A 27,015-nucleotide genomic window follows, 5' to 3' on the forward strand; every position below is an offset into this window, starting at 1 on the left:
TTTCCATTCTTAGAGCGGTCACTCGGCTATCTTGTCAATATACTAGATGATCTTTGATTTCTCAAAAACGGAGCATGACCCCTCAATTCAATGGTGAACTGTTGAAGAGTTGATTTACGTTCAGAAACAATACTGTGGTTCATAAAGTAGAAAATAATGAAAATACAATATTCTCACCAAAAAGTGGAGTTTGACGTATCCATAAATAAGGATAGTATTTGACAACAACCCTTTTTCAAGGGTTATAAGTAGTTCAGGAGACAACATATCTTTAAATTCAGATTTAAATTATATATTCATTACATTCACATTTGAGAATTTTGCAGACACTCTTATCCAGAGCCATTTATTCATCCCAAGTAAGTGTTTATAAGGAATTAACCTAACCTGCGCAAGAACCCTAAGCTTGGCAACACTTAATTTGAGTCTCCTTTCAAATAATCTTTCTATAAACATTATAATGTAGTTCATTTAATGATTAATTAAGTAAACATACATGCGTAAGGGCTATTGCTCATGATTAGTAGATGATTACAGGCTCTTGTAATTAATATAAACATATAGACCTACTATTTACTGATGTATAATGCCTAATGTCAATATAATGACTATGGAAACAGTCTACTAGTTTGTAAGCAGTTTATAGTTAGACAGATTATATGCAACAGTGTTGCATTTTCCTTTATGGTTTTCATTCAAAATTGATCAATAGGCTTGTTGCTTGTAGGCATACAGGCTGTAGCTGCATGCACAAAACTGACCTCACAATCGGAATCAGTTCTTTGTAGCCTAATTGTTAACTTCATTACTGAGTGGTCAGCAATTAATCATGAATAACCAAATTACTTAAAAGATTGGCACTTTACAGGACTAAAATGCAAACTAGGCCGGGTGAAGCAGGAGTTCTGGTGGAATGTCTGAGTTTCCAGAAAGATGTAGAACTTTAGAGCTTTAGAAAAAAAAACTGGACTTTGTAAACGTGCAGATGGGCATGTATTATATTACCGTAATTACCTTCAGTCCAGACAGCAGTATGAATGTTGGTTGCGTCTGTAGCCTAGTCTATATCCCAAAATGTATTTTCTCGTCCAAGACGTGTCGAACAGCTGGAACCAGCTCATTATTTACATAACATTCCAGTTAAGATTGCTTCAGACATGTGCTGGAAAGTAGCCTACAAGAAGGAATTTGGACCATTCCACAGATGGCGTCATTTTGTGCGCTAGGTTGTAGGTATGCTACCATTTTATAATGTATAATTGTGGTAATAAGGACCTTCCTTCCATTAAGTGCGCCATGGTATCCACAGCCCTTCTATTACGGTTTGTCATCAGTTGCCAACTATACGAGTCTGATTTAATGCTAATACCACCGGTAGGGTTGAAGGGTCCTAGAATGAAGTGCGCATTTTGTAGGAGGTCTTTGACCTTCTCTACGGATGAGAGGAGGTTCTGTACGTGGCAGGGGAAAACATCTCTGCTCGTCACACTACCGTTCTCCTAGCAGCAGGATATTATGCTCGCAGCACGATCGTGGATTATAAAAAAAAACAAGAGTCCCCCTGCAAAGACATGGTAAACTTTGTAATATTACAATGTTTTTGCACTCTAGTGTAGTACAACTGTTTTTCACTGCATTGAAAACACCTTTGAAAAAATGTAAAGGATAAATTGACGTATTTAAAAAAATATATTGTATTATTTATACCAGCATTTACTTTGAACGTTTACACAAATACTGCTTTGTTGAAAGCTATTGTGTAGTCTATATATTTTTTAAATACACTTTTAATGAAATACAAATATATGGTATTTGAATTACTCAATACAGTCTGCAAAACTTAAATGGGTCTCTTGTGCTGCATAACGGTGTTAATACAGAGTACTGGTGACTCCTTAATCCACCCACTCCATTCACTGCAATACACAGTATACGGGATGCTTATTGGCTTGTAAAGGGAAAACTATTCTACCTGTCTCAGCTAAAGTAGGGTGGGAAATACTCAGTAGGGTCTCTACTAACCAAATATTGTTATTTTTGGAGGGGGACTGTGTCATACATACCCAGCAGCACTTCGTTCTCCACCACCCCTGTGGCCATTGATTAAAAAAGCCCTCATAAAAATGTATAAAAATTCAATATAATCTGAATGAGTTGCACTGTTTTGAAATGAGTGCGTTTTATTTTGAAGGTCATTACCATATAGAACTGACGTCATCATTTGTGCTGCTTGCAGAATACTCGTGCTAATGCCAACCCCGGGCGGTCTTGAATATATGTTCTGATGCTGTTAAAGGTGTAGGATAGTCTTGCAATTACAAGGGAAAGAAACGGTAAGATTTCATATACATTTTAATGTTCCAGATGCATACTGTCATGATATCGTACTTGATCTAATATGTAATATCCACACAGAGGCGCGCATTATGTTATTACTTTAACATGCTGTGTATGGTTGTCAATAACAACTGCCCCGTTTTATGGGACATTCTTGATGCTAAACTTGGGATTTCTGCCGAATTATTTAATGAAATCGTGAATTGCTCGCTTTTGCGCATTCATTTGCTTTACGTGCCTTGTTGGCAACTGTAGCATTATGCAGCAACAATGTAACATGACTTACAGAGAAAGTTTTAAAAGTTTTAGCCAATATTGCAGAATGCCATTATAACTTCAGGTTTTTGAGGGGTAGGTAAGCTATAGGTATTTCTAACATTACATATACATTCACCTTTCTCTCAACATAAAAAAAAATAGAGAGATTTCAGAACAATTTACATTCGCGAGACCCAGAAGTGTTCCAGTGACGGGGATTTCTAGAAAAGTCGGTGTCTTGGCTGACGTCACTGGCATTGTAACTGCGTGAAGTAGCAAGAAGATGTGATTTCCAGACGTTGAGACAGCCGGTCTGGGTTATTTTTGTCTTTATGCTGGGGAGGGGTATTGGATACTTTACTTTGAACCGTGAATCAAATATACACATATCTAATTTATCTGTGTAACAGGGAAACAATAGAAAGATCTGCAATAGGCTAAGTAGCCTAGTTATAACAGTACTACAATGCATATTTGATATTTGAACCTCTTACTTTTAGTACATCTTTGTGCATTCTGGCGGCAGATATGGCAAGCAGCCATGCAGGTTACAGAACTGAGAAAACTGAGAAGCAAGCATCCCAAAACAATCAGTTTGAGAAATAAGAAATAAGAAAATGTCTACACATATTCAGACTGAATTGAACCCTTTCTGCTCTATAATCCATCAGACTCAGTAACGTCGTCATTGACAAGTCGTCATTTACTCCTCTATAGGCCTACAGTCAGAGGGAACTGCTCAAATAAGACGAAGGAACAAAGTCATCATTCCCCAGAAACAAATTCGATTTCATTGGGGGGAAAAACTTGCAAGGGACATTTATCATATGCAATGTCATTATCTGTGTACAGAGACCCTACTACAATGTAGGTTTATATCTCAATATTCTGTTTAAAGAACAGCATTACTTGTGGGAGTGTGTGCGTGCGTGTGCGTACGTCTGTGTGGGGTGTAACTGTTTGCGAATGTTACTGCAATATAACACCGGAATTATTTGAGCCCATATGTGTACACAGCCAGGAGGGAGCTTGGTGCTAGATCGAGTTTGTGTAATGAGTGCCTGCACTGCTTGAGTCAAACTGTATAAACAGATATCCAGAGAAATGCCAAAATAGAGGTGAGCTAGCAGTGACATCATGAGGCTGAATGCTGGACAGTTTTGCTGCGTCCTTGATTGGATGCTTTGCAGTTCATTGTGGAGCTCACGTCAAAGGTTGCTCAGGCTGACAAACAACAAACAGTTATAGTAAGACCTGGACTGTATTGAGGATCTTGATCACTTAGCCCTGACCTTGTGTCAACTCTGGACCCTTATCAAACTTACTGGATCTCAGCTCATCATACATATTGGAGAGGTCACTCGGTTGCCAATACTGCTCTGGAATGGTTCAGAGTTCTGTTCTTGGACACATCTCCTCCTTTCAACTCAAGTAACACCTAGAAAACATTTTTTGACCAGTGTGCTGCGGAGGTGGAAGGAAGTGAGCGCGTTGGCCTCCTGTTCCCTCTAAGCTGTGCGGGGGCGCGCAGCTCCCTGGGGACTGCCGCTCAGAAGAATGATCAGCCCTCACAGAGAAGCACAATATTCAACTTTTCCCCCTTAGGCAACACTATCAACGTTTGCTTTACTGTGGGAATTGTGATCAAATCAATGCAATTTTAGCCACTTTCAATGCAACGTGCCGAAACAACTATGCAAGACTTAGTATGCAAAACGCATCGGAGTAGGTTTCTGTTGCATTGAGAGGCACGACTCAGGTCCGTACTCTACACAGACCGGTGCACCATAACCAATAAGAGCTGCAGCATGCCTATATGCAAATAGACCATTGCCATATGTATCTGTGCCATTCACTTTGAACTTGACTCTGTTAACAGTATGAGCGGTCGTGAGTAGATGTGCTTGAGGCTTCTAAACAGCTTCTACCCCCAAGCCATAAGACTCCTGAACAGCTAATCAAATGGCTACCCAGACTATTTGCACTATTTGACACATTGACTCTGTACCGGTACCCCCGTATATAGCCCCTGTATATAGCCCCTGTATATAGCCCCGCTACTGTTATTTACTGCTGATCTTTAATTATTTGTTTTTCTTATCTCTTCAATTTTTCTTAATTTACATTTTTTGGTTATTTTCTTAGAACTGCATTGTTGGTTAAGGGCTTGTAAGTAAGCATTTTACTGTAAAGTCTACAGTGTTGCTGCGTCCTTGATTGGATGCTTTGCAGTTCATTGTGGAGCTCACGTCAAAGGTTGCTCAGGCTGACAAACATGTGACAAATAAAATTTGATTTGATGTAGCCATGTGTGCACATTTGTTCATATCCTTGCTAGTTTGTGAGTAATTAGCCCAGTTATAGATAATTTGCAGTCAGCAATGGGGGAGTGATTGCTTCTTACAAGAGCACAAGACGTGTACATTTCTAGACAACTTTGAAAGGCGAGTAGGGTAAAGAGCTTTTTTTTGTCTTAAAGGGGCAGTGTTGTATTTTGAGACAGGTTTGAATAAGCTAAGTAGCCAATAGGCAGGTAGCATGATTTGTCTGATTCTCTGTAAAAATGGTATTGGAAGTGTATAAACAGCCCTGCATGTTTTATTCAGTCTCATGGGATGTAGAACTACATTGAACACCACACGTTGGCTGCTGCTTTAGGCTGAATGATTGAACAGCTATTTCCATGTTAAGGGATGCATTTTCTAAATTGTTTTTGATGGTAGGCCACTCTGGTAGGTCTACATTATCATCATCCACAGTAACCTACTTGACCACTGTCTGAAACAGTAACGTAAAGGGGGTACAGCCTCAGTTTTCACAGTAAACGCACAGAATTTTCACAACATTGAAGTTTGCACTCAGCTGACCTGAAATTTGCTCAGCGCCCCAAAAAATTAGAGGGAATATTACTCCTGAGGTGAAAGGTGTTGTGGGATGTATGTTCTAGCAGTGTGTTGTGAGTAATGACAGATATCTGGAAAGGTGAAGTCTGAGGCTTGGGTGGGTTGTCTCAACATGTTCTCAGCCTGGGGAGGGTGTGTGTGTTTATGCTTGATCAGGTCATTTATCCAGATTAACTAGAGAATATCTATTTTTACACAACAACAGTTTCACTGTGAGTTCATCCCAGCCTCTGGTCAATGTTAAGCAAAAATAAATAGAATGTAAATATAATGTCAGTAGCTAGATTGGTATATAAACTAGAGCCCTACCGATACGTTTTTTGGGGGGTCCGATACCATTGCCATTTTTTGGGGGGGAAAAAAACTTACCCATGCCGATATTTTGTAATTATTTATTTTATTTAACCTTTATTTAACTAGGCAAGTCAGTTAAGAACAAATTCTTATTTACAATGACGGTATACCCCGGCCAAACCTGGATGACACTGGGCCAATTGTGGTCCACCCTATGGGACTCCCAATCACAGCCGGATGTGATACAACCTATATCACAGATATACAGTGACTTTGGAAAGTATTCAGACCCCTTGACTTTTTCCACATTTTGTTATGTTACAGCCTTATTCTAAAATGTATGAAATTGTTTTTTCCCCTCATCAATCTACACACAATACCCCATAATGACATCATAATACCCCATAATGACAAAGCACAAACAGGTTTTTAGAAATGTTTGCTAGTAAAAAAATAATAAACAGAAATATCACAGTTACATAAGTATTCAGACCCTTTACTCAGTACTTTGTTGAAGCACCTTTGGCAGTGATTACGGCATCGAGTCTTCTTGGGCATCACATTACAAGCTTGGCACACCTGTGTTTGGGGAGTTTCTCCCATTCTTCTCTGCAGATCCTCTCAAGCTCTGTCTGGTTGGATGGGGAGTGTTGCTGCACAGCTATTTTCAGGTCTCTCCAGAGATGTTCGATTGGGTTCAAGTTTGGGCTCTTTCGAGCCACTCAAGGACATTCAGAGACTTTTCCCAAAGCCACTTCTGCGTTGTCTTGGCTGTGTGCTTAGGGTCGTTGTTCTGTTGGAAGGTGAACCTTCACCCCAGTCTGAGCGCTCTGGAGCAAGTTTCCATCAAGGTTCTCTCTGTAATTTGCTCCGTTCATCTTTGCTTTGATCTTAGTCTTCCAGTCCCTGCCGCTGAAAACATCCTCACAGCATGATGCTGCCACCACCATGTTTCACCGTAGGGATGGTGCCAGGTTTCCTCCAGACGTCCTTAGTATTCAGGCTAAAGAGCTCAATCTTAAGAATTTGTTCTTAACTGACTTGCCTAGTTAAATAAAGGTTAAATATTTTTATTTATTTTTTTAAATCTTGGTTTCGTCAGAACAGAGAATCTTGTTTCTCATGGTCTGAGAGTCTTTAGGTGTCTTTTGGCAACCTCCAAGCGGGCTGTCATGTGCCTTTTTACTGAGGAGTGGCTTCCGACTGGCCACTACCATAAAGGCCTGAATGGTGGAGTGCTTTAGAGATGGTTGTCCTTCTGGAAGGTTCTCCCATCTCCACAAAGGAACTCTAGAGCTCTCTCAGAGTGACCATCAGGGTCTTGGTCACCTCCCTGACCAAGGCCTTTCTACCCCGGGTTGCTCAATTTGGCCAGGCGGCCAGCTCTGGGAAGAGTTTAGGAGGTTCCAAACATCTTCCATTTAAGAATGATGGAGGCCATTGTGTTCTTGGGGACCTTCAATGCTGCAGAAATGTTTTGGTACCCTTCCCCAGATCTGTGCCTCAACACAATCCTGTCGACCTCATGGCATGGTTTTTGCTCTGACATGCACTGTCAACTGTAGGACCTTATATATATCAGGATAAGGTAAGGCCCAGATGCAGACCGTGTCGAAGTAACAATGTTTATTACAGCAACAGAGTCAAAGGTGCAGGATGGCAGGCAGGGTCAGGGTCAGGCAGAGGTCGGTAATCCAGATAGGGGCAAAGGTACAGGATGGTAGGCAGGCTCAGGGTCAAATTATTTCCAAAATTTGGAAAAAGTCAAGGGGGCTGAATACTTTCCGAAGGCACTGTAGGTAGTGCTTTAGCTAGAAGCCATCTCTGCTACTCCTCCTTTCCCTCTGCTCATAACATCACACAAATTATTATTGGACTCATCATCTGGAAAGGCTCAAGGGATTGGTATAATTTTGATAAAAACTATGAATTGCAAAATGATGGCATAGGCTGTACGTATAAATCTATCAATTCTGCCCTCCTTTTTCAGTGTTTCACTTTTAAAAGTATAGCATAGTAATAAACAATTTGAAGCATAATCTAAGACTAGTCACAAATATTTCAGAATTTTAAATCCGTTGTCATAGCTTTCACGTTTCAATCAAAACTAGACACAACAATTATTGATTAAGCACATTTTTTTTCTCTCCAGAGAGCACCTTTAGCATGCTTGTCACGTCCTGACCAGTAGAGGGAGTATTTGTATTGTAGTTTGGTCAGGACGTGGCAGAAGGGTATTTGTTTCATATGGTTCGGGTTGTGTGTGTAGTATTTAAGGGGTGTTTGGTTTATGTATTCCGGGGTTTTAGTGTATGTTCTGGTTTGTTCTATTTCTTTGTTGTCTGTGTGGCTCCCGATCAGGAACAGCTGTACATCGTTGTTCCTGATTGGGAGTCATATATTAGGAGCTTGTTTTCACCTGGGGTTTTTGTGGGTAGTTGTATTTTGCACTGCTGCGTATAGCCTGTAAAACTGTCGTCTGCCGTTCTTTGTTTTGTTGTTTTTTCGTGTTCTCTTTATTTAATAAATATAAAGATGAGCATCCACATTCCCGCTGCGTTTTGGTCATCTCTACACAACGACTCCCGTGACAATGCTTCAGATTCATGAGCTCTGTTTGACAATTAGATACCACACTGTATTTAACTAGATGTTGTTGTTGGTGGTAATCCCAAATTAGAGCTGGATTAAGGAGAAGAAAGGGGTCCAGACAGTGTGGAGTGAGCTGTGCTTTATTAGACAAACTGTCAGTAAACAGTCATAACTGAGAAATTATATGGTGAAGCAGCTGGAGAGAGTTTAGAAACACTCTGCACAATGCTGCTTCACACCCTTTATAACCTCACTGTAAACTCTATCTCTCTCTCTCTCTGAAGTATGTCTTGTGTGTGTCTATGTCAACAGTATTTGGGGTTTTATATAGGAGAGAGAAAGTGGAAAATGTTTTTTGTCTTTGGTCAAATGAGTACTTCTTTCAACCAAGTAATTCCTCTGTATTTGTGAGCCAGACATGTTTTTGGGCTTCTTAACCATTAGGGAAGCAAATGAAACAGCAGTCTAGTACACTCTGCCTGTCCACTAACCCCATGACCCCATGAACCCAAGTTCCAGACATACTGTAGTTGGTAACCAGACCTTTTAGCAGTCTTCTACTCCAAAGCTCTACTAGCTTCCCTCTGATGTGTTTTAGGAGGCGAGGAGAGCGGATATGATGGGTCAAGGGAAATTATTTTGAGATTCACTCTATTAGTCATCCTTTCTCATCAGGCACGTGGCGGGCCAGCCCCAATGAAGGCCCTTGGTTTTGCAGCCATTTTAGACTCAGATGACAAGACGCCAGACAGCACAGGGCCTACCAAGTAACAACTGGCCAGTAATGGCTCACATAATAGGAAAAGGCCTGTTGGAAACTATAAACACACAGCATTATTGCACAGACAACTTTCAAATAATGGAAACATTGCCAGTTAAACAATTTCTCATATTGCATCTCTGAATGCCTAATGTAATTTGTTGTGCGGATAATGAAAAGGATATGCCTGATTGACTAACTGACTTGCCTTTCTTAATTGCCCCTGAGGGAATATATAATGTTGAATTGAATTGAATGACTGACTGACGTGATTGTGTGATGTCATTGCAGGTCTTGTCTACCAGTACAATGAGAAAATACCCGTCCCTCCTCTCCCTGGCTCTGGTCTGCTGCTGCTGGAGCGTACAGGCTGAAGTATTCACCTCTATAGGTAAGCATATATGTACTGTATACCTATACCATTACGCCTCTGTAGTGTATGCCTTTACCACTACAAATCTACAAGTAGGCCTATAGCATTACCCTTATATGTATGACATGACATCAGGGTTTTTTGCGTAGAAAAGTATTGAGTGGGCTGCCTAAATGTTTTTTCTGACCACCTAAGTCCAAACAATAAAATCAAATAATAATAAAAAAAATTCTGTGTAAACTTAAACAACTAAAACCAGATATAAAGTATGCAGAAAAGATAATGGACCTATATAGTATTTAAATAAAGAATCTTTGAGAACTAACAATCACCAAAATTAAAGCTAGACAGTCAGGGAGAATCTAAAATGACAAAGATGATGCATTCAGGAGTATTTTGTCATGGCATGGGACCCACACTGATTTTGTTATAATGTTTGAGTCACTCAGATAGCATAAGAACATGGCATAAGTCAATAAAAAAATTATCTCGAACACATTTTCGAAGTCTCTGAACTCTTCTCACATCTGACCCGCGTAAAAGCAGCATAAAAGCAGCATAAAAGCAGCAAAGCTATCAACAGAAGGAAACGCTTGCGTCAGACAAAGCCTAGGAGAGTTTACATCGTTTAAAGCAGCCTTATTAACAGATTTTCTCAATACAACAAATATTAGTAACTAAGCAAGTAGAAGTTGTTCTTATTCAGTCCAATTTCTGAAATAACATTTTGAACTTAATTTCACTCCAAGTGGCACCAGCAGCCTGTATAATGTTAGTTGAAGTAGTCTGTGTAATTTACTTTACTTTGCTTAGTTTGGCAGCCATTAGACTAATATACAAATGTGCCGTGAAGCTTTTTCACTCTCCTCCGGGCATCGTATTGAGCTCACTCCTAACTGTCCAGCGTTGCTATGGAATTGTTTTATGCATACAGCGGCATCCACGCCCCCTTACCTCAAAGACACATGGGTATTTAGAATGCGGTGTGGTTGGACACATAATACTATACAATCTCAGCAGAGGAGGCTACGTGTTGAGCATTTTTTTGCGTTTTCACTTACTAAAGTCTGTGTAGGAAACTGTTCAGAAAATAGCTTAAATATTTCACGGACCATTAAACCGAAGCACTTACTGCATCCACTTTCTCTCAGGAAATGATGATCATGGGAAATGACTCGACCTGGTTGCCTAACACGTTTATAACATAGGTGTACAGTAGTCTGTTATAACACAGTTCTAACACAAAAGATTCAGGATATTGAATGGGTCATCTTCAGTTTTCAACTTCACAGAATTGCTTTTTTTCCTTAAACCTTCTATTAGGTCAAATGACAGACCTGATATACACAGAGAAGGAGTTGGTTCAGTCCTTGAAAGAATACATCAAAGCAGAAGAGTCCAAACTAGATGCTGTGAAAAGGTGAACACTACAATCTGTAACCATAGAATCTGTAACCATAGAATCTGTAACCATAGAATCCTTTTAGCCTTTTTTTCCCAATGATGTTCATTTGCCAGAATATGCCTAACTGACAGATGGAATAGGTCAGTTTGAGAGATGATCAATGATCGGATTGTAGCACAACTGGAGATACTTTTCTACTAGACTGAACCTGACTCTTTCCCTCCATGTGCTGTAGCTGGGCCAACAAGCTGGACGTGCTGACGCGTGTCTCCACCTTAGACCCGGAGGGCTACCTGGCCCACCCCGTCAACGCCTACAAGCTGATGAAGAGACTCAACACGGAGTGGTCCGAGCTGGAGAGCCTGGTGCTGCAGGACCCTTCAGACGGTACGACAGGGATGGAGGGAGGGAGAGGTTACAGCTGCTATATAGCTTTTCTCTGTGTGGGTGTGTGGAGGCTTGTGGAGAAAGGGGTGTGGGGCCAATTGTGATCCATCATGCTCCAACCCCACATCTGCAGAGTAGAGTGGAGCTGAGAGAGAACACTGGCTGTGCAGCTGTAACTGTATCTGTTTACATTGGTCACGTCTTCAGTGTGTGCGTGTGTGTGTGTAGGTAATTGTCTTCTGTCTTACCTATATGTTTGTCTTTGTGTGTAAATGTGGACCCACCAGCTTGGTGTTGTCAGATGTCTGGAAGGAGGCAAAATGGAAGGTCCAGTGTTTTTGTTGATATTAGGGCTGGATCGTAACACACTCTGTCTGTTTGTTATCTAGCCATCAGTAGAAGCAACATAAATACCTGTAGATACCGTTATTATATCAGCTAGTCTCCCTTAGCCTATACGTCAGTGGTTCTCAAACATCTCCTCAGTGACCCCCAGCCGTTCCATGTATTTGATATATTCCAGAGCTAGCACACCTGATTCAACTTGTCAGGTGAATCAACAAAATATTGAAATGTCTGGGGGCCCCTGAGGAGAGGTTTGAGAACCACTGCTATACATGACTAGAATCACAGTTTACATTCTCTAGTTATCTGAACCTCACACACTAGATCACACATTATATCATTGCACACCAGGCAGCTCCACTGCAGATGTTCTGTGCTTGGTGCCTTTGACTATTTGTATGCGTCCCAAATGCACCCTATTATTGCTGAGCGATTAGTGCTGTTTGAGGTCGGTTCAGTTTCATTTAGAATTTACTTAAAATTATTACTGTTTTTGATTTCAGTCATTTTTTAGACCGTAAATGCACTATGCTGTCACGTTCGTCGTAAAGATGCGACCAAGGCGCAGCGGGAATGTGTATGCTCATCTTCTTTATTATGAAGAAAAAACAAAACTTAATCAAAACAACGACGAGAAAACAGTCCTGTGAGGCACACAGCTACACATACGGAACAACTACCCACAAAAACCCATAGAAAAACACCCCTACTAAATAGGACCTTCAATTAGAGGCAACGAGGAACAGCTGCCTCCAATTGAAGGTCAACCCAATAAACTAAACATAGAAATAGAGAGACTAGAACGAACATAGAACATTAACAAAAAACCCCGAAACACATAAAACAAACACCCCCTGCCACGTCCTGACCAAACTACAATAACAAATAACCCCTTTACTGGTCAGGACGTGACATATGCGTTATGTGGGGGGAATGCTGTAACACAGAATAAAACAATTATAAAAGTCCCATGATGGTAGTGACTGCCCATTACTGCTTATCACTTATTAACCATCATTTATTCATATGACTTTACTTTAAAAAAATATTTGTTTTATTTGATGACTTTATTCCAAGTCATCATCTCATCACTATAGAGCTGCTGCCTATGCTGTCTGACAAAATTAAAATTTTAGTAGTTTTTTAAAGTAAATAAGGCATATTTTTATGATTGCTGAATACCAACTATCAATCACTTAGATCATATATTTTCAGGTAGAGATACCTCGCGAAGCAACTGCTTTCTATCCCTCTCACACATTCTCTCTTCTCTCCGTCTCCGTGTCTGCTCCACACAGAACGGACAAGTAAGCGGGCGTGCAATGGATTATGGTCATTGTAGTTAATTACCATGTTTTCTGCTCTAAACTATGTAGAATATTGGCCTATTTGAAACTACAACTCCCTACTACATCGCACAGTTCAGGCTTGATCTGATTTATTTCTACAGAAACTGAGCATCGAGCTCATAGGAAAAAAAGTAACAAAATGGAATTCAAATAATTGAACTGACGTCGGTCAATTTGTTATTTATGTGCCCTGGTCAATTTGCTCAAATGTGCCCTGGTCAAAAGTAGTCCACTATAAAATGAATAGAGTGGTACTTGGGACAAAGCTTTCGATGACTCACAAGATTTGAATCATTTTCAACCGTTTCACTCTGTGTATGTATCACTGTGGTCCCTCCTCAGGGTTTATCTCCAACATGACAGTACACCGGCAGTACTTCCCTGACCAGGAGGATGAGAAAGGTGCTGCCAAGGCACTGATGCGTCTCCAGGACACGTACAAACTGGACTCTGAGAGTTTCGCCAGGGGCAAACTGCCAGGTAAAGGAGTGTTGTTATCCTCTCTCTGACTCCCTGCAGACACAGATAAAATCACTCCAACGCTGCCAAGGAAGATTCTAGAAGCCTCCATATGTGTTATAACAGTGTGTGAGCTGAGCGTATCTCAACCTGGCCCTTCCAGAACGCTTCGAACAAGCTAAGTGCTACTGCAGAGTGGTTTCCATTTCTTCCAGACAGATGTCTAACCTCTCCAGAAATGCAAGCTAAATCAGAACAGCCTTGACACCAAGAGCAGATGCTTTGGCCACACATTCACTGTGTATATTTTTTTTATGACAAATGTGCATCCTGTTTTAGTATTCTACCCCACCAAGTCTGACAACTCTGCCAGAAAAAGGTTACAAAGCAAAGTGTTTTGATATGACCCTCGTATTGCTGCAATAGAAACATAATCTACAGTATCACAGCACCATTATGGATTTATGGAGCAATTTTATGTAGTAAACCTCATAAACAGTTCATAAACTGGTTATAGACAGTCTTATTCATGGAAGTTGTTATGAAGTGCTAAGAACAGAATGGTGCATTTATACTATACTACACTATACTAAGGGTGGCAACATTGCCCCAAATTCCAATACTTCTCAGAAATCCTGTTTGGAGGATTCACGGATTTCCTGCTAATTCCCTCCTGATTCCAGGAATCTTCCAACTGGGAATTCTGGAAAACCTGGTAATTTTGGGAAAGTTACTGGAATTTTGCAACCCTAACTATACTATACTATAACTGCAGGGATGCACCACAACGCCATCCTGACAGTGGATGACTGTTACGACATGGGGAAGACAGCTTACAACGAGGCAGACTACTACCACGCAGTGCTGTGGATGCAGCAGGCCCTCAGGCAGATGGATGCAGGGGAGGAGCACGTGGTGTCCAAGGCCGATGTCCTGGACTATCTCAGCTACTCCGTCTACCAGATGGGAGACCTGCCCCGCGCCATCGAGCTGACACGCCGCCTAGTGGCCATTGGTAGGACACACACGCGACATACCACTGAAACATCTTCAGAACTTGTTTCATATCCAGGAGCTTATTTTTAGGGGTGTTTGAGAACACAAGAGACGTCTTTCTCTCTCACTCAATCTCAACCTCTTATACTCTCACACAATGCCCCCCCCCCTCACTATCTCAATCTCGTATACTCTCACTCTCTCACACAGATTCCACACATAATCTAATATTCTCATGCATTCTCACATAATCACCATCTCACCAACTCTCATATACATCTTCCATAGTTCCAGGGTGTAACCAAGAGTGGTCATGGTTTACTATTTTGAACTGCATCAGTGATGTTGTGTGTTGAAGGCTGCAATTATGGCGATCTGGTTGCTTTGTTTGAATGCGAAGTTAAATGGACCAAACCCGAAGGCGAACAACTAGGAAAATCTACCAGCGCTGTCATATTTACCAAGGAAAGAATCAGATTTAAAAGAGTAACATTAGCTACTGTAGTTAGCTAGAATAACATATTATCGGGTAGTTATCCCTAGTTTTGGTATGTTTTTTGTGTTTGTGGCAGGAAAAGTGCAGGATAAGTGGCTGAAAAAGTGCTACTTTTAACCCTTTAAAACGTTTGCAGTAAATTAAGGGAAATACCGTACTAGGGAGTTGTCAGTAGATAGTTTTTTGTCAAGGTAATTGTAACTGACCTAACTAAAATACAGTGCATTCGGAAAGTGTTGAGATCCCTTCACTTTTTCCACGTTTTGTTACGTTACAGCCTTATTCAAAAATTGATTAAATTCATTTTTTCCCTCATCAATCTACACACAATACCCCATAATGACTAATCAAAACAGTTTTTAAAAAAAAATGTTTGCATAAAAAACAGATACCTTATTGCATAAGTATTCAGACGCTTTTCTATGAGACTCGAAATTGAGCTCAGGTGCATCCTGTTTCCATTGATCATCCTTGAGATGTTTCTACGACTTGATTCCACCTATGGTAAATTGGACATGATTTGGAAAGGCACACAACTGTCTATATAAGGTCCCACAGTTAAAAGTGCATGTCAGAGCAAAAACCAAGCCATGAGGTCGAAGGAATTGTCCGTAGAGCTCCGAGAATGGATTGTGTTGATAGCACAGATCTGAGGAAGGGTACCAAAACATTTCTGCAGTATTGAAGGTCCCCAAGAACACAGTGGCCTCCATCATTCTTAAATGGAAGAAGTTTGGAACCACTAAGATTCTTCCTAGAGCTAGCCGCCCGGCCAAACTGAGCAATCGGGGGAGAAGGGCCTTGGTCAGGGAGGTGATCAAGAACCCGATGATCACTCTGACAGAGCTCCAGACTTCCTCTATGGAGATTGGAGAACCTTCGAGATGGACAACCCTCTCTGCAGCACTCCACCAATCAGGCCTTTATGGTAGAGTGGCCAGTCGGAAACCACTCCTCAGTAAAAGGCACATGACAGCCCAGTTGGAGTTTGCCAAAAGGCACCTCAAGACTCTCAGACCATGAGAAACAAGATTCTCTGGTCTGATGAAACCAAGATTGAACTCTTTGGCCTGAATGCCAAGTGTCATGTCTGGAGGAAACCTTGCACCATCCCTATGGTGAAGCATGGTGGTGGCAGCATCATGCTGTGGGGATGTTTTTCAGCGACAGGGATTAGGAGACTAGTAAGGAAAGATGAATGGAGCAAAGTACAGAGAGATCCTTGATGAAAACCCATTCCAGAGTGCTCAGGACCTCAGACTGGGGTGAAGGTTAATCTTCCAACAGGACAACGACCCTAAGCACATAGCCAAGACAAGTACTGAGTAAAGGGTCTTTACTGAGTAAAGGGTCTGAATACTTAAGTAAATGTGATATTTCTGTTTCTTGCTTTGTCGTTATGGGGTAATGTGTGTAGATTGATGAGGAAAAAACTATTAAATACATTTTAGAATAAGGCTGTAACGTAACAAAATGTGGAAAAAGTCAAGGGGTCTGAATACTTCCGAATGCACTGTAACTGAATGCAATGTTGCCATATAATCCCCAGTCTTGCCTTATCTCATAACACGTAATGGCAATTATGAAATAACTGCAGTAGACTGACTCTAAAGATCACAAGAGGGCATCTTATTTCAGACATTCAATGTAAGTGTTTCTTATCCTTGAAAAGAAAATTAAAAAAATACATGTTTTAGTAGCATGTAGTAGAGAGACAGTTGTTATTCACTCAAACCAGTGATGAGAGTTAAACATTGTCGAATTGTGCAATCACACAATTAATTAATGCTGATTCTAATATATTTCCCTCATATTCCCCATGTCCTGTTAGTCTGCGTAACTGCATGACCCGTGGTGTCCTTACAGACTCTAGCCATCAGAGGGCAGGAGGAAACCTGCGTTACTTTGAGAAGCTGCTGTCCAAGCAGCTGAACAAGCTGAACCAGGAGGGCCAGGAGCCAGCCACAGAGGAGCCCATCCAGCTGGGGACCTACAAGAGACCCAATGACTACCTGCCTGAAAGGGAGATCTACGAGGCCCTGTGCAGGGGAGAGGGAGTCAAAATGGTAAGAGACTGATTGTCTAAGACTCTCCGATGACAGTTGGTTAGGGGTAAAGTTAGATTTACAATCTGTATGGCAATACCTCGATAATGTCAATCTAGAGAGAGGGCCATGATGAATAAACTGTCCGAGTAGTGACATGAATGAGGGATTAGTGCTTAATTTGAGCTGGATCCTGCCGGACTGTTTCGTTTCCGGAACCCATTTTCCAGGACCCGGTACCTCTCGTGGTATGAAAAATAATTTTCACTATGTGCAATGTACAAATTTAAAAAAAAGCTATCAGGGTTAATTCAAGTTGCCTCCTCTTTAATTCTCCTGTCCCCTAAAAAACATAATGTGAAAACGTACCTGATATTCTAAGAATTGATTCGTGTTGGGCCGGCCCGGGTTTATGGTTTGAGCAACATTGTAGCCTATAGACCAATGCATGACCGTTGCTGTGGTAAGAGAAGCGTGCGCCTGTATCTCTCACAGAACTGGAATGAGATTCCCTTTCTATGATATCTCTCTGCTCTGATAGACATGAGCCTGCAACATTCATCTCTCCACCTTTGCACCTTCATCAACCCTTAGTAAACCTGTGTTTGACCAGATACAATGCTATTTCACAGTAAACAAATTGAATTCCAGCATGCTTATAGGGAAGGGCACTCAACAAGCACAGCACTTACACAAATTTGACTGATGATTGGCTGAGAGAAATTGATGATAAAATAATTGTGGGGGCTGTCTTGTTAGACTTCAGTGCAGCTTTTGACATTATTGATCATAGTCTGCTGATGGAAAAACGTATGTGTTATGGCTTTACACCCCATGCTATAATGTGGATAAAGAGTTACTTGTCTAACAGAACACAGAGGGTGTTCTTTAATGGAAGCCTCTCAAATATTATCCAGTTAGAATCAGGAATTCCCCAGGGTAGCTGTTTAGGCCCCTTGCTTTTTTCAATTTTTACTAATGACATGCTACTAACTTTAAAGCCAGAGTGTCTATGTATGCGGATGACTCAACGCTATACACATCAGCTACTACAGCGACTGAAATGACTGCGACACTCAACAAAGAGCTGCAGTTAGTTTCAGAGTAGGTGGCAAGGAATGAGTTAGCCCTAAGTATTTCTAAAACTAAAAGCATTGTATTTGGAACAAAACACTCACTAAACCATAAACCTCAACTAAATCTTGTAATAAATAATGTGGAAATTGATCAAGTTGAGATGACTAAACTGCTTGGAGTAACACTAGATTGTAAACTGTCATTGTCAAAACATATTGATGCAGTAGTAGCTGAGATGGGGAGAAGTCTGTCTATAATAAAGTGATGCTCTGCCTTCTTAACAACACTATCAACAAGGCAGGTCCTACAGACCCTAGTTTTGTCACACCTTGGCTACTGTTCAGTCGTGTGGTCAGGTGCCACAAAAAAGGACTTAGGAAAATTGCAATTGGCTCAGAACAGGGCAGCACGGCTGGACCTTGGATGTACACAGAGAGCTAATATTAATTATATGCATGTCAATCTCTCCTGGCTGAAAGTGGAGGAGAGATTGACTTCATCACTACTTTTAATTATGAGAGGTATTGACATGTTGAATGCACCGAGCTGTCTGTCTAAACTACTGGCACACAGCTCGGACATCCATGCATACCCCACAAGACATGCCATCAGAGGTCTCTTCACAGTTCCCAAGTCCAGCAGTAAAATTAGATTTAAAAAACAGATAGAAAAAACACCCTCTGGAACAGCGGGGACTGTGACGCAACACACACATTGGCACAGACACATGCATATACACAACACACACACACACACACACACACACACACACACACACACACACACACACACACACACACGGATTTAGTACTGTAGATATGTGGTGCAGTAGGGGCCTGAGGGCACACAGTGTGTTGTGAAATCTGTGAATGTATTGTAATGTTTTTAAAATTGTATAAACTGCCTTCATTTTGCTGGACCCCAGGAAGAGTAGCTGCTGCTTTGGCAACAGCTAATGGGAACTATAATAAATGCAAATCAAGTAGAAACATACAGTGCCTTGCAAAAGTATTCATCCCTCTTGGCGTTTTTCCTATTTTGTTGCATTACAACCTGTAATTTAAATTTATTTTTTATTTGGATTTCATGTAATGGACATACACAAAATAGTCCAAATTGGTGAAGTGCAATGAAAAAAATTACTTGTTTAAAAAGATTCAAATTCTAAACAGAAAAGTGGTGCATGCATATGTATTCACCCCCTTTCCCATGAAGCCCCTGAATAAGATCTGGTGCAACCAATTACTGTCAGAAGTTACATAATTAGTTAAATAAAGTCCACCTGTATACAATCTAAGTGTCACATGATCTGTCACATGATCTCAGTATATATACACCTGTTCTGAAAGGCCCCAAAGTCTGCAACACCACTAAGCAAGCGGCACCACCAAGCAAGCGGCACCATGGAGACCAAGGAGCTCTCCAAACAGGTCACGGACAAAGTTGTGGAGAAGTACAGATCAAGGTTGGGTTATAAAAAAAATATCAAACTTTGAACATCCCACGGAGCACCATTAAATCCATTATTAAAAAATGGAAAGAATATGGCACCACAACAAACCTGCCAAGAGAGGGCCGTCCAAAACTCACGGACGAAGCAAGGAGGGGCATTAATCAGAGAGGAAACAAAGAGACCAAAGATAACCCTGAAGGAGCTGCAAAGCTCCACATCGGAGATTGGAGTATCTGTCCATAGGACCACTTTAAGCCGTACACTCCACAGAGCTGGGCTTTACAGAAAAGTGGCCAGAAAAAAGCCATTGCTTAAAGAATTTTTTAATTTTTATTTATTTCACCTTTATTTAACCAGGTAGGCAAGTTGAGAACAAGTTCTCATTTACAATTGCGACCTGGCCAAGATAAAGCAAAGCAGTTTGACACATACAACAACACAGAGGGACACATGGAGTAAAACAAACATACAGTAGAAAAATAAGTCTATATACAATGTGAGCAAATGAGGTGAGATAAGGGAGGTAAAGGCAAAAAAGGCCATGGTGGCATAGTAAATACAATATAGCAAGTAAAACACTGGAATGGTAGATTTGTAGTGGAAGAAAGTGCAAAGTAGAAATAGAAATAATGGAGTGCAAAGGAACAAAATAAATTAATAAATAAATACAGTAGGGGAAGCGGTAGTTGTTTGGGCTAAATTATAGATGGGCTATGTACAGGTGCAGTGATCTGTGAGCTGCTCTGACAGCTGGTGCTTAAAGCTAGTGAGGGAGATAAGTGTTTCCAGTTTCAGAGATTTTTGTAGTTCGTTCCAGTCATTGGCAGCAGATAACTGGAAGGAGAGACGGCCATTGGAGGAATTGGCTTTGGGGGTGACCAGAGAGATATACCTGCTGGAGCGCGTGCTACAGGTGGGTGCTGCTATGGTGACCAGTGAGCGGAGATAAGGCGGGACTTTACCTAGCAGGGTCTTGTAGATGACCTGGAGCCAGTGGGTTTGGCGACGAGTATGAAGCGAGGGCCAGCCAACGAGAGCGTACAGGTCACAGTGTTGGGTAGTATATGGGGCTTTGGTGACAAAATGGATGGCACTGTGATAGACTGCATCCAGTTTATTGAGTAGGGTATTGGAGGCTATTTTGTAAATGACATCGCCGAAGTCGAGGATCGGTAGGATGGTCAGTTTTACGAGGGTATGTTTGGCAGCATGAGTGAAGGATGCTTTGTTGTGAAATAGGAAGCCAATTCTAGATTTAACTTTGGATTGGAGATGTTTGATGTGAGTCTGGAAGGAGAGCTTACAGTCTAACCAGACACCTAGGTATTTGTAGTTGTCCACATATTCTAAGTCAGAACCATCCAGAGTAGTGATGCTGGACTGGCGGGCAGGTGCAGGCAGCGATCGGTTGAAGAGCATGCATTTAGTTTTACTTGTATTTAAGAGCAGTTGGAGGCCACGGAAGGAGAGTTGTATGGCATTGAAGCTCATCTGGAGGGTTGTTAACACAGTGTCCAAAGAAGGGCCAGAAGTATACAGAATGGTGTCGTCTGCGTAGAGGTTGATCAGAGACTCACCAGCAGCAAGAGCGACATCATTGATGTATACAGAGAAAAGAGTTGGCCCAAGAATTGAAACCTGTGGCACCCCCATAGAGACTACCAGAGGCCTGGACAACAGGCCATCCGATTTGACACATTGAACTCTATCAGAGAAGTAGTTGGTGAACCAGGCGATGCAATCATTTGAGAAACCAAGGCTGTTGAGTCTGCCGATGAGGATGTGGTGATTGACAGAGTCGAAAGCCTTGGCCAGGTCAATGAATACGGCAGCACAGTATTGTTTCTTATCGATGGCGGTTATGATATCGTGTAGGACCTTGAGCGTGGCTGAGGTGCACCCATGACCAGCTCTGAAACCAGATTGCATAGCGGAGAAGGTGCGGTGGGATTTGAAATGGTCGGTAATCTGTTTGTTGACTTGGCTTTTGAAGACCTTAGAAAGGCAAGGTAGGATAGATATAGGTCTGTAGCAATTTGGGTCAAGAGTGTCCCCTCCTTTGAAGAAGGGGATGACAGCAGCTGCTTTCCAATCTTTGGGAATCTCAGATGACACGAAAGAGAGGTTGAACAGACTAGTAATAGGGGTTGCAACAATTTCGGGCAGATAATTTTAGAAAGAAAGGGTCCAAATTGTCTTGCCCGGCTGATTTGTAGGGGTCCAGATTTTGCAGCTTTTTCAGAACATCAGCTGACTGAATTTGGGAGAAGGAGAAATGGGGAAGGCTTGGGCGAGTTGCTGTGGGTGGGTGCAGTGCTGTTGACTGCGGTAGGGGTAGCCAGGTGGAAATCATGGCCAGCCGTAGAAAAATGCTTATTGAAATTCTCAATTATAGTGGATTTATCAGAGGTGACAGAGTTTCCTATCCTCAGTGCAGTGGGCAGCTGGGAGGAGGTGTTCTTATTCTCCATGGACTTTAGTGTCCCAGAACTTTTTTGAGTTTGTGTTGCAGGTAGCAAATTTCTGCTTGAAAAAGCTAGCCTTGGCTTTTCTAACTGCCTGTGTATATTGGTTTCCAACTTCCCTGAAAAGCTGCATTTCACGGGGGCTGTTCGATGCTGATGCAGAACGCCACAGGATGTTTTTGTGTTGGTTAAGGGCAGTCAGGTCTGGAGTAATAAGCAAAATAAGCAAACACATTTGGATGTTTTCCAAAAGGCATGTGGCAGACTTCCCAAACATATGGAAGAAGGTACTCTGGTCAGATGAGATTTAAATTTAGCTTTTTGGCCATCAAGGAAACGCTATGTCTGGCGCAAACCCAACACCTCTCATCACCCCGAGAATACAATCCCCACAGTGAAGCATGGTGGTGGGAGCATCATGCTGTGGGGGATGTTTTTCATCAACAGGAACTGGGAAACTGGTCAGAATTGAAGGAATGATGGATGGTGCAAAATACAGGGAAAATCTTGAGGGAAACCTGTTTCAGTCTTCCAGAGATTTGAGACTGGGACGGAGGTTCACCTTCCAGCAGAACAATGACCCTACGCATACTGCTAAAGCAACACTCGCGTGGTTTAAGGGGAAACATTTAAATGTCTTGGAATGACCTAGTCAACGCCCAGACCTCAATCCAATTGAGAATCTGTGGTATGACTTAAAGATTGCTGTACACCAGCGGAACCCATCCAACTTGAAGGAGCTGGAGCAGTTCTTCCTTGAAGAATGGGCAAAAATCCCAGTGGCTAGATGTGCCAAGCTTATAGAGACATAGCCCAAGAGACTTGCAGCTGTAATTGCTGCAAAAGTTATGCACACTCAAGTTCTGTTTTTTTGTCTTATATCTTGTTTGTTTCACAAAATATATTTACAAACATAGCACATAATTTACAAACATCCACCAGATCAGAAGCAATAGGAAAGACCAGGGATGTTCGCTTGATAATTGTGTGAATTGGACCATTTTCCTGTCCTGCTAAGCATTCAAAATGTAACAAATACTTTTGGGTGTCAGGGAAAATGTATGGAGTAAAAAGTACATTGTTCTCTTTAGGAATGTAGTGAAGTGTGACCCGGAACTGAGACTCACTCGGTTCCGGGTCGCGGGCAGGCTCACTCGGTTCCGGATCGCGGGCAGGCTCACTCGGTTCTGGATCGCGGGCAGGCTCACTCGGTTCCGGACAGTGGGCCGTCTCCCCTGGTTCCGGACAGTGGGCCGTCTCCCCTGGTTCCGGACAGTGGGCCGTCTCCCCTGGTTCCGGACAGTGGGCCGTCTCACCTGGTTCCGGACAGTGGGCCGTCTCACCTGGTTCCGGACACTCTGGACGAGGCACTGTTGCCGGACACTCTGGACGAGGCACTGTTGCCGGACACTCTGGACGAGGCACTGTTGCCGGATAATCTGGACGAGGCACTGTTGCCGGACACTCTGGACGAGGCACTGTTGCCGGACACTCTGGACGAGGCACTGTTGCCGGACACTCGGGCCTGGTTTGACGCACTGGAAGCCTGATGAGTGGGGCTGGTAGTGGAGGTACCAGCCTGGGGACACGCACCTCAGGGCTAGTGCGAGGAGCGGGAACAGGCTGAGTAGGACTAGGCTGACTCACTGGAAGCTTGATGCGTGGTGCTGGTATTGGACGTGCCAGACTAGAGGTTCGCACTTCCGGGTCAGCACGAGAGGCGGGAACTGGAAAAACTGGGCCATGGAGGCGCACAGGTGGCCTTGATCGCACCTCCTGCACAACCCGTCCTGGCTGGATGGAACTAGCAGCCCTGTACGAGCGGGGTGCTAGTACAGGGCGAACTGGGCTGTGTAGGGGCCTGATGGTTAAAGTGCGTAGAGCGGGCGTAGGGTAGCCTGGTTCTAGGAGGCGCACCGGTGACCAGACGCGCTGCGTAGGCATCCTCCTACCAGGCTGGATGCCCACTCTAGCACGGCATCTGCGAGGGGCTGGAATAACTCGCACTGGACTGTGCGTGCGTATGGGCGAGATCTTGCACACTTCATCAAAACTCGGCGCCCTCCACTCCATACGGTCCTCCATATAAACACGGGTAGCTGGCTTATGGCTCATCCTTCGCCCAGCCAAACTACCCGTGTGCCCCCCCAATTTTTTTTATTGGGGGTGCCTCTCCGGCTTTAACGCCAGTCGTGTTCCCTTGTTGTGTTCCCTTGTAGCGTTCCTGGTCTTCGCTCCACTTTCTCCATGGACCCTCTCCGGCCATAATTTCCTCCCATGTCCATTTCTCCCGTTGGTCCAACTCAAATTCCCTTTTCTCCTTCCTCTGCTGCTTGGTCTTTTTGTGGTGGGTAGTTCTGTCACGGGTGTCGTTGGGTAGAGACGACCAAAACGCAGCAGGAATGTGGATGCTCATCTTGATTATTTATTAAATAAAGTGAACAACAAAAACGAAGCACGACAGAAGACAGTTTTACAGGCTATAATAACAAGCAGTGCAAAATCAACTACCCACAAATCCCCAGGTGAAAACATGCAACTAATATATGACTCCCAATCAGGAACAACGACGTACAGCTGTTCCTGATCGGGAGCCACACAGACCACACAGAAATAAACAAACTAGAAAACCAACCTAGAATACAAAACCCAGAACATACACCAAAACCCCGTAATACATAAAACAAATACCCTCTGCCATGTCCTGATCAACCTACAAATAACCCCTTACTGGTCAGGACGTGACAGTTATAGAATTACTGCTGTCTGTTCAGAAATAAATTAAATAATTCAGAATACTGCACCAGGAGCAGGCCTATAATTTAGCCACAGAGGATCAATAGCTTGTAATAAAAATATGTATTGGCTAGCTGTGGATTGTGTGTAGCCCAATCACAAGGCATACCTACAGTCGGGAATGCACATCTGTCAGTGAACAGCATACAGCCAAAACAAGCCTTTCGCAATATTTAGAATACAATCGTGGGAAAAACACAAGTTGGAAAGCAATTGGTTCCTGCTGAAAAGAGATGACTAATCTGACTGTAGGCTACCAAATAGTTATCAACTTCCAAATAGGCCTATTGAGTGAAGAGCATTGTTTTAGAAAGTTAAACAAGAGCGATATAAGCTTTTGGCGTGAGCGCATCGGCCATCGCCGGTGAGTGAGCTACGCATCATTCGGTGAGTCAGTGAAACTGGAAAGCTTTTTTAGGACTATAATTTCCTCCTCATATTGTACATTATGTGTGTCTCCACACACCTAGGTCTAGGCTACAGATGGATTCAAGACAAGGATGTTTTTATTGATCTCAGATTCTCAGTTTGTCAGTGTGAAAGTAGCCTGTCATTTCGATCATTTGTGAGGTATTAAAAAAGATTCAGCTAAAGTTTCCAATTTTCAAAAATTAGTAGAATTGCATGAAATAAATGGCCCAATTTTTCTCATACCCTAGGCTTACACCCCCCCGTGTGTGCAGCTTCTGAAAGCGCCTCTACTCTACTGCTCTATGCCAGCACGCAAGAGCGATGATATGCATGCAATGTTCTATTATAAAGTTGTTGTTTTTACTGGTGTTCCGGTACCTCAGAACCCCCCAGGTCACCCCCCTCTCAGCTCCCTTTTAGGTCTGGCACCTCCCAATTTACAAATGAAGCACTGGAGAGGAGATGTGAGGTAACTTAACAGGGTTTTGGAGAGGAGATGTGAATTCCACTATAACTCACACTCCCAACCCATTCCACCCTCCACCCCATCCAGACCACTGAGAGGCGCAGCCGGCTGTACTGCCGCTACCACGATGGGAACAGGAACCCTCGTCTGCTGCTCCAGCCCATGAAGGAGGAAGATGAGTGGGACAGCCCACACATCGTCCGCTACCTCAACGCTCTGTCAGATCAGGAGATAGAGAAGATCAAGGAGCTGGCCAAGCCCAGGGTGAGAGGAGCAGCAAACTGGGCCAGTTCCACTATAACCTTAGATTGTCTCTATTAGTAGATGGAATACTATACCGTATGTCTCAGTGGTAGTATTGAAACATCTTATCATAAGAGAGAGAATGTCTCAGAAACACACAATGGTGTCAATATTAATTTATTCTGTATGTCTTTGTATAGCTTGCAAGAGCTACTGTTAGAGACCCCATAACAGGCGTCCTGACCACAGCAAACTACAGGGTATCCAAAAGGTGAGTCATTATGTAGATCACGTTTAGTCATGCATCATCTCTGGCTGAATGAGTCATGTTGTTGGGTTGAGTCAGTGGATGTCTTGTCCTTCAGTGCGTGGCTGGAGGGGGAAGAGGACCCTGTTATTGAACGCGTCAACCAAAGGATAGAGGACATCACAGGTCTGACAACGCAGACTGCTGAATTACTCCAGGTACCGATCACATACATAATACATACAGTCTACCCATGGCCGTGGGGGGGGGGGGCGTTAATTTCAATTTATCAGATGGTGCTGCAATCCTCTCAGCACCCCTACTTCCTGCGGCGATGAGCCTACCTGGTAGACATAGATAACTATACATATAGTCCTGTTAGACAACTATACATATAGTCCTGTTAGACAAGTGTATACTGTAGTCTACCTGTTACACTCATATCAACATTGGGCATCATGTTAGAATACCCCTCTTCACTTTGTGAAACTTAGCTGATCATTTAACAGTCATCCGGTTTTGTGTGAGTTGTTGTAAACTTCAGGGTCCCATTTTTTCAAAAGTTATCTGATCGGATTTCGTCAATCGGATTTGATTAAATGCATAGAAATAGAATGAATAGAACAGGCGTATCATTGACTTGAATGGGGATGCCCGTTCTATGACTTTAATCCTATCCGATTCAAGAAATCCGATCAGTTAACTTCTGAAAAACAAGGCCCAGGGGTTGTCCAATAACTTAGCTTCTACTCTTTGTCTCACTAAACAGATTGCTAACTATGGGGTCGGAGGACAATACGAGCCACATTTTGATTTCTCCAGGGTAAGGGTAACCTCTAGACGGGGACTAAAGTGTGC

The 27,015-nt window shown here is 42.6% G+C and overlaps 1 protein-coding gene across 2 annotated transcripts in view; it reads left to right on the forward strand.

Moving 5' to 3' along the window:
• Positions 1-2,232: 2,232 nt before the first annotated feature.
• Positions 2,233-27,015, forward strand: part of LOC106603838 (prolyl 4-hydroxylase subunit alpha-2) — a 41,015-nt gene continuing 16,232 nt past the window's right edge. For both annotated transcript variants that reach the window (XM_014198019.3, XM_014198020.3), the window contains exons 1-11: positions 2,233-2,333; positions 9,436-9,535; positions 10,841-10,937; positions 11,158-11,309; positions 13,346-13,483; positions 14,238-14,477; positions 16,821-17,020; positions 25,755-25,931; positions 26,111-26,181; positions 26,276-26,375; positions 26,927-26,980. In XM_014198019.3, coding sequence (XP_014053494.1) covers positions 9,454-9,535; positions 10,841-10,937; positions 11,158-11,309; positions 13,346-13,483; positions 14,238-14,477; positions 16,821-17,020; positions 25,755-25,931; positions 26,111-26,181; positions 26,276-26,375; positions 26,927-26,980 — 1,311 coding nt within the window. In that variant the 5' untranslated portion in view covers positions 2,233-2,333; positions 9,436-9,453. The remainder of the gene's footprint in view (positions 2,334-9,435; positions 9,536-10,840; positions 10,938-11,157; positions 11,310-13,345; positions 13,484-14,237; positions 14,478-16,820; positions 17,021-25,754; positions 25,932-26,110; positions 26,182-26,275; positions 26,376-26,926; positions 26,981-27,015) is intronic.

This window comes from Salmo salar, chromosome 04 (assembly GCF_965601325.2).
Source record: "Salmo salar chromosome 04, fSalSal1, whole genome shotgun sequence".
NCBI lineage: Eukaryota > Metazoa > Chordata > Actinopteri > Salmoniformes > Salmonidae > Salmo > Salmo salar.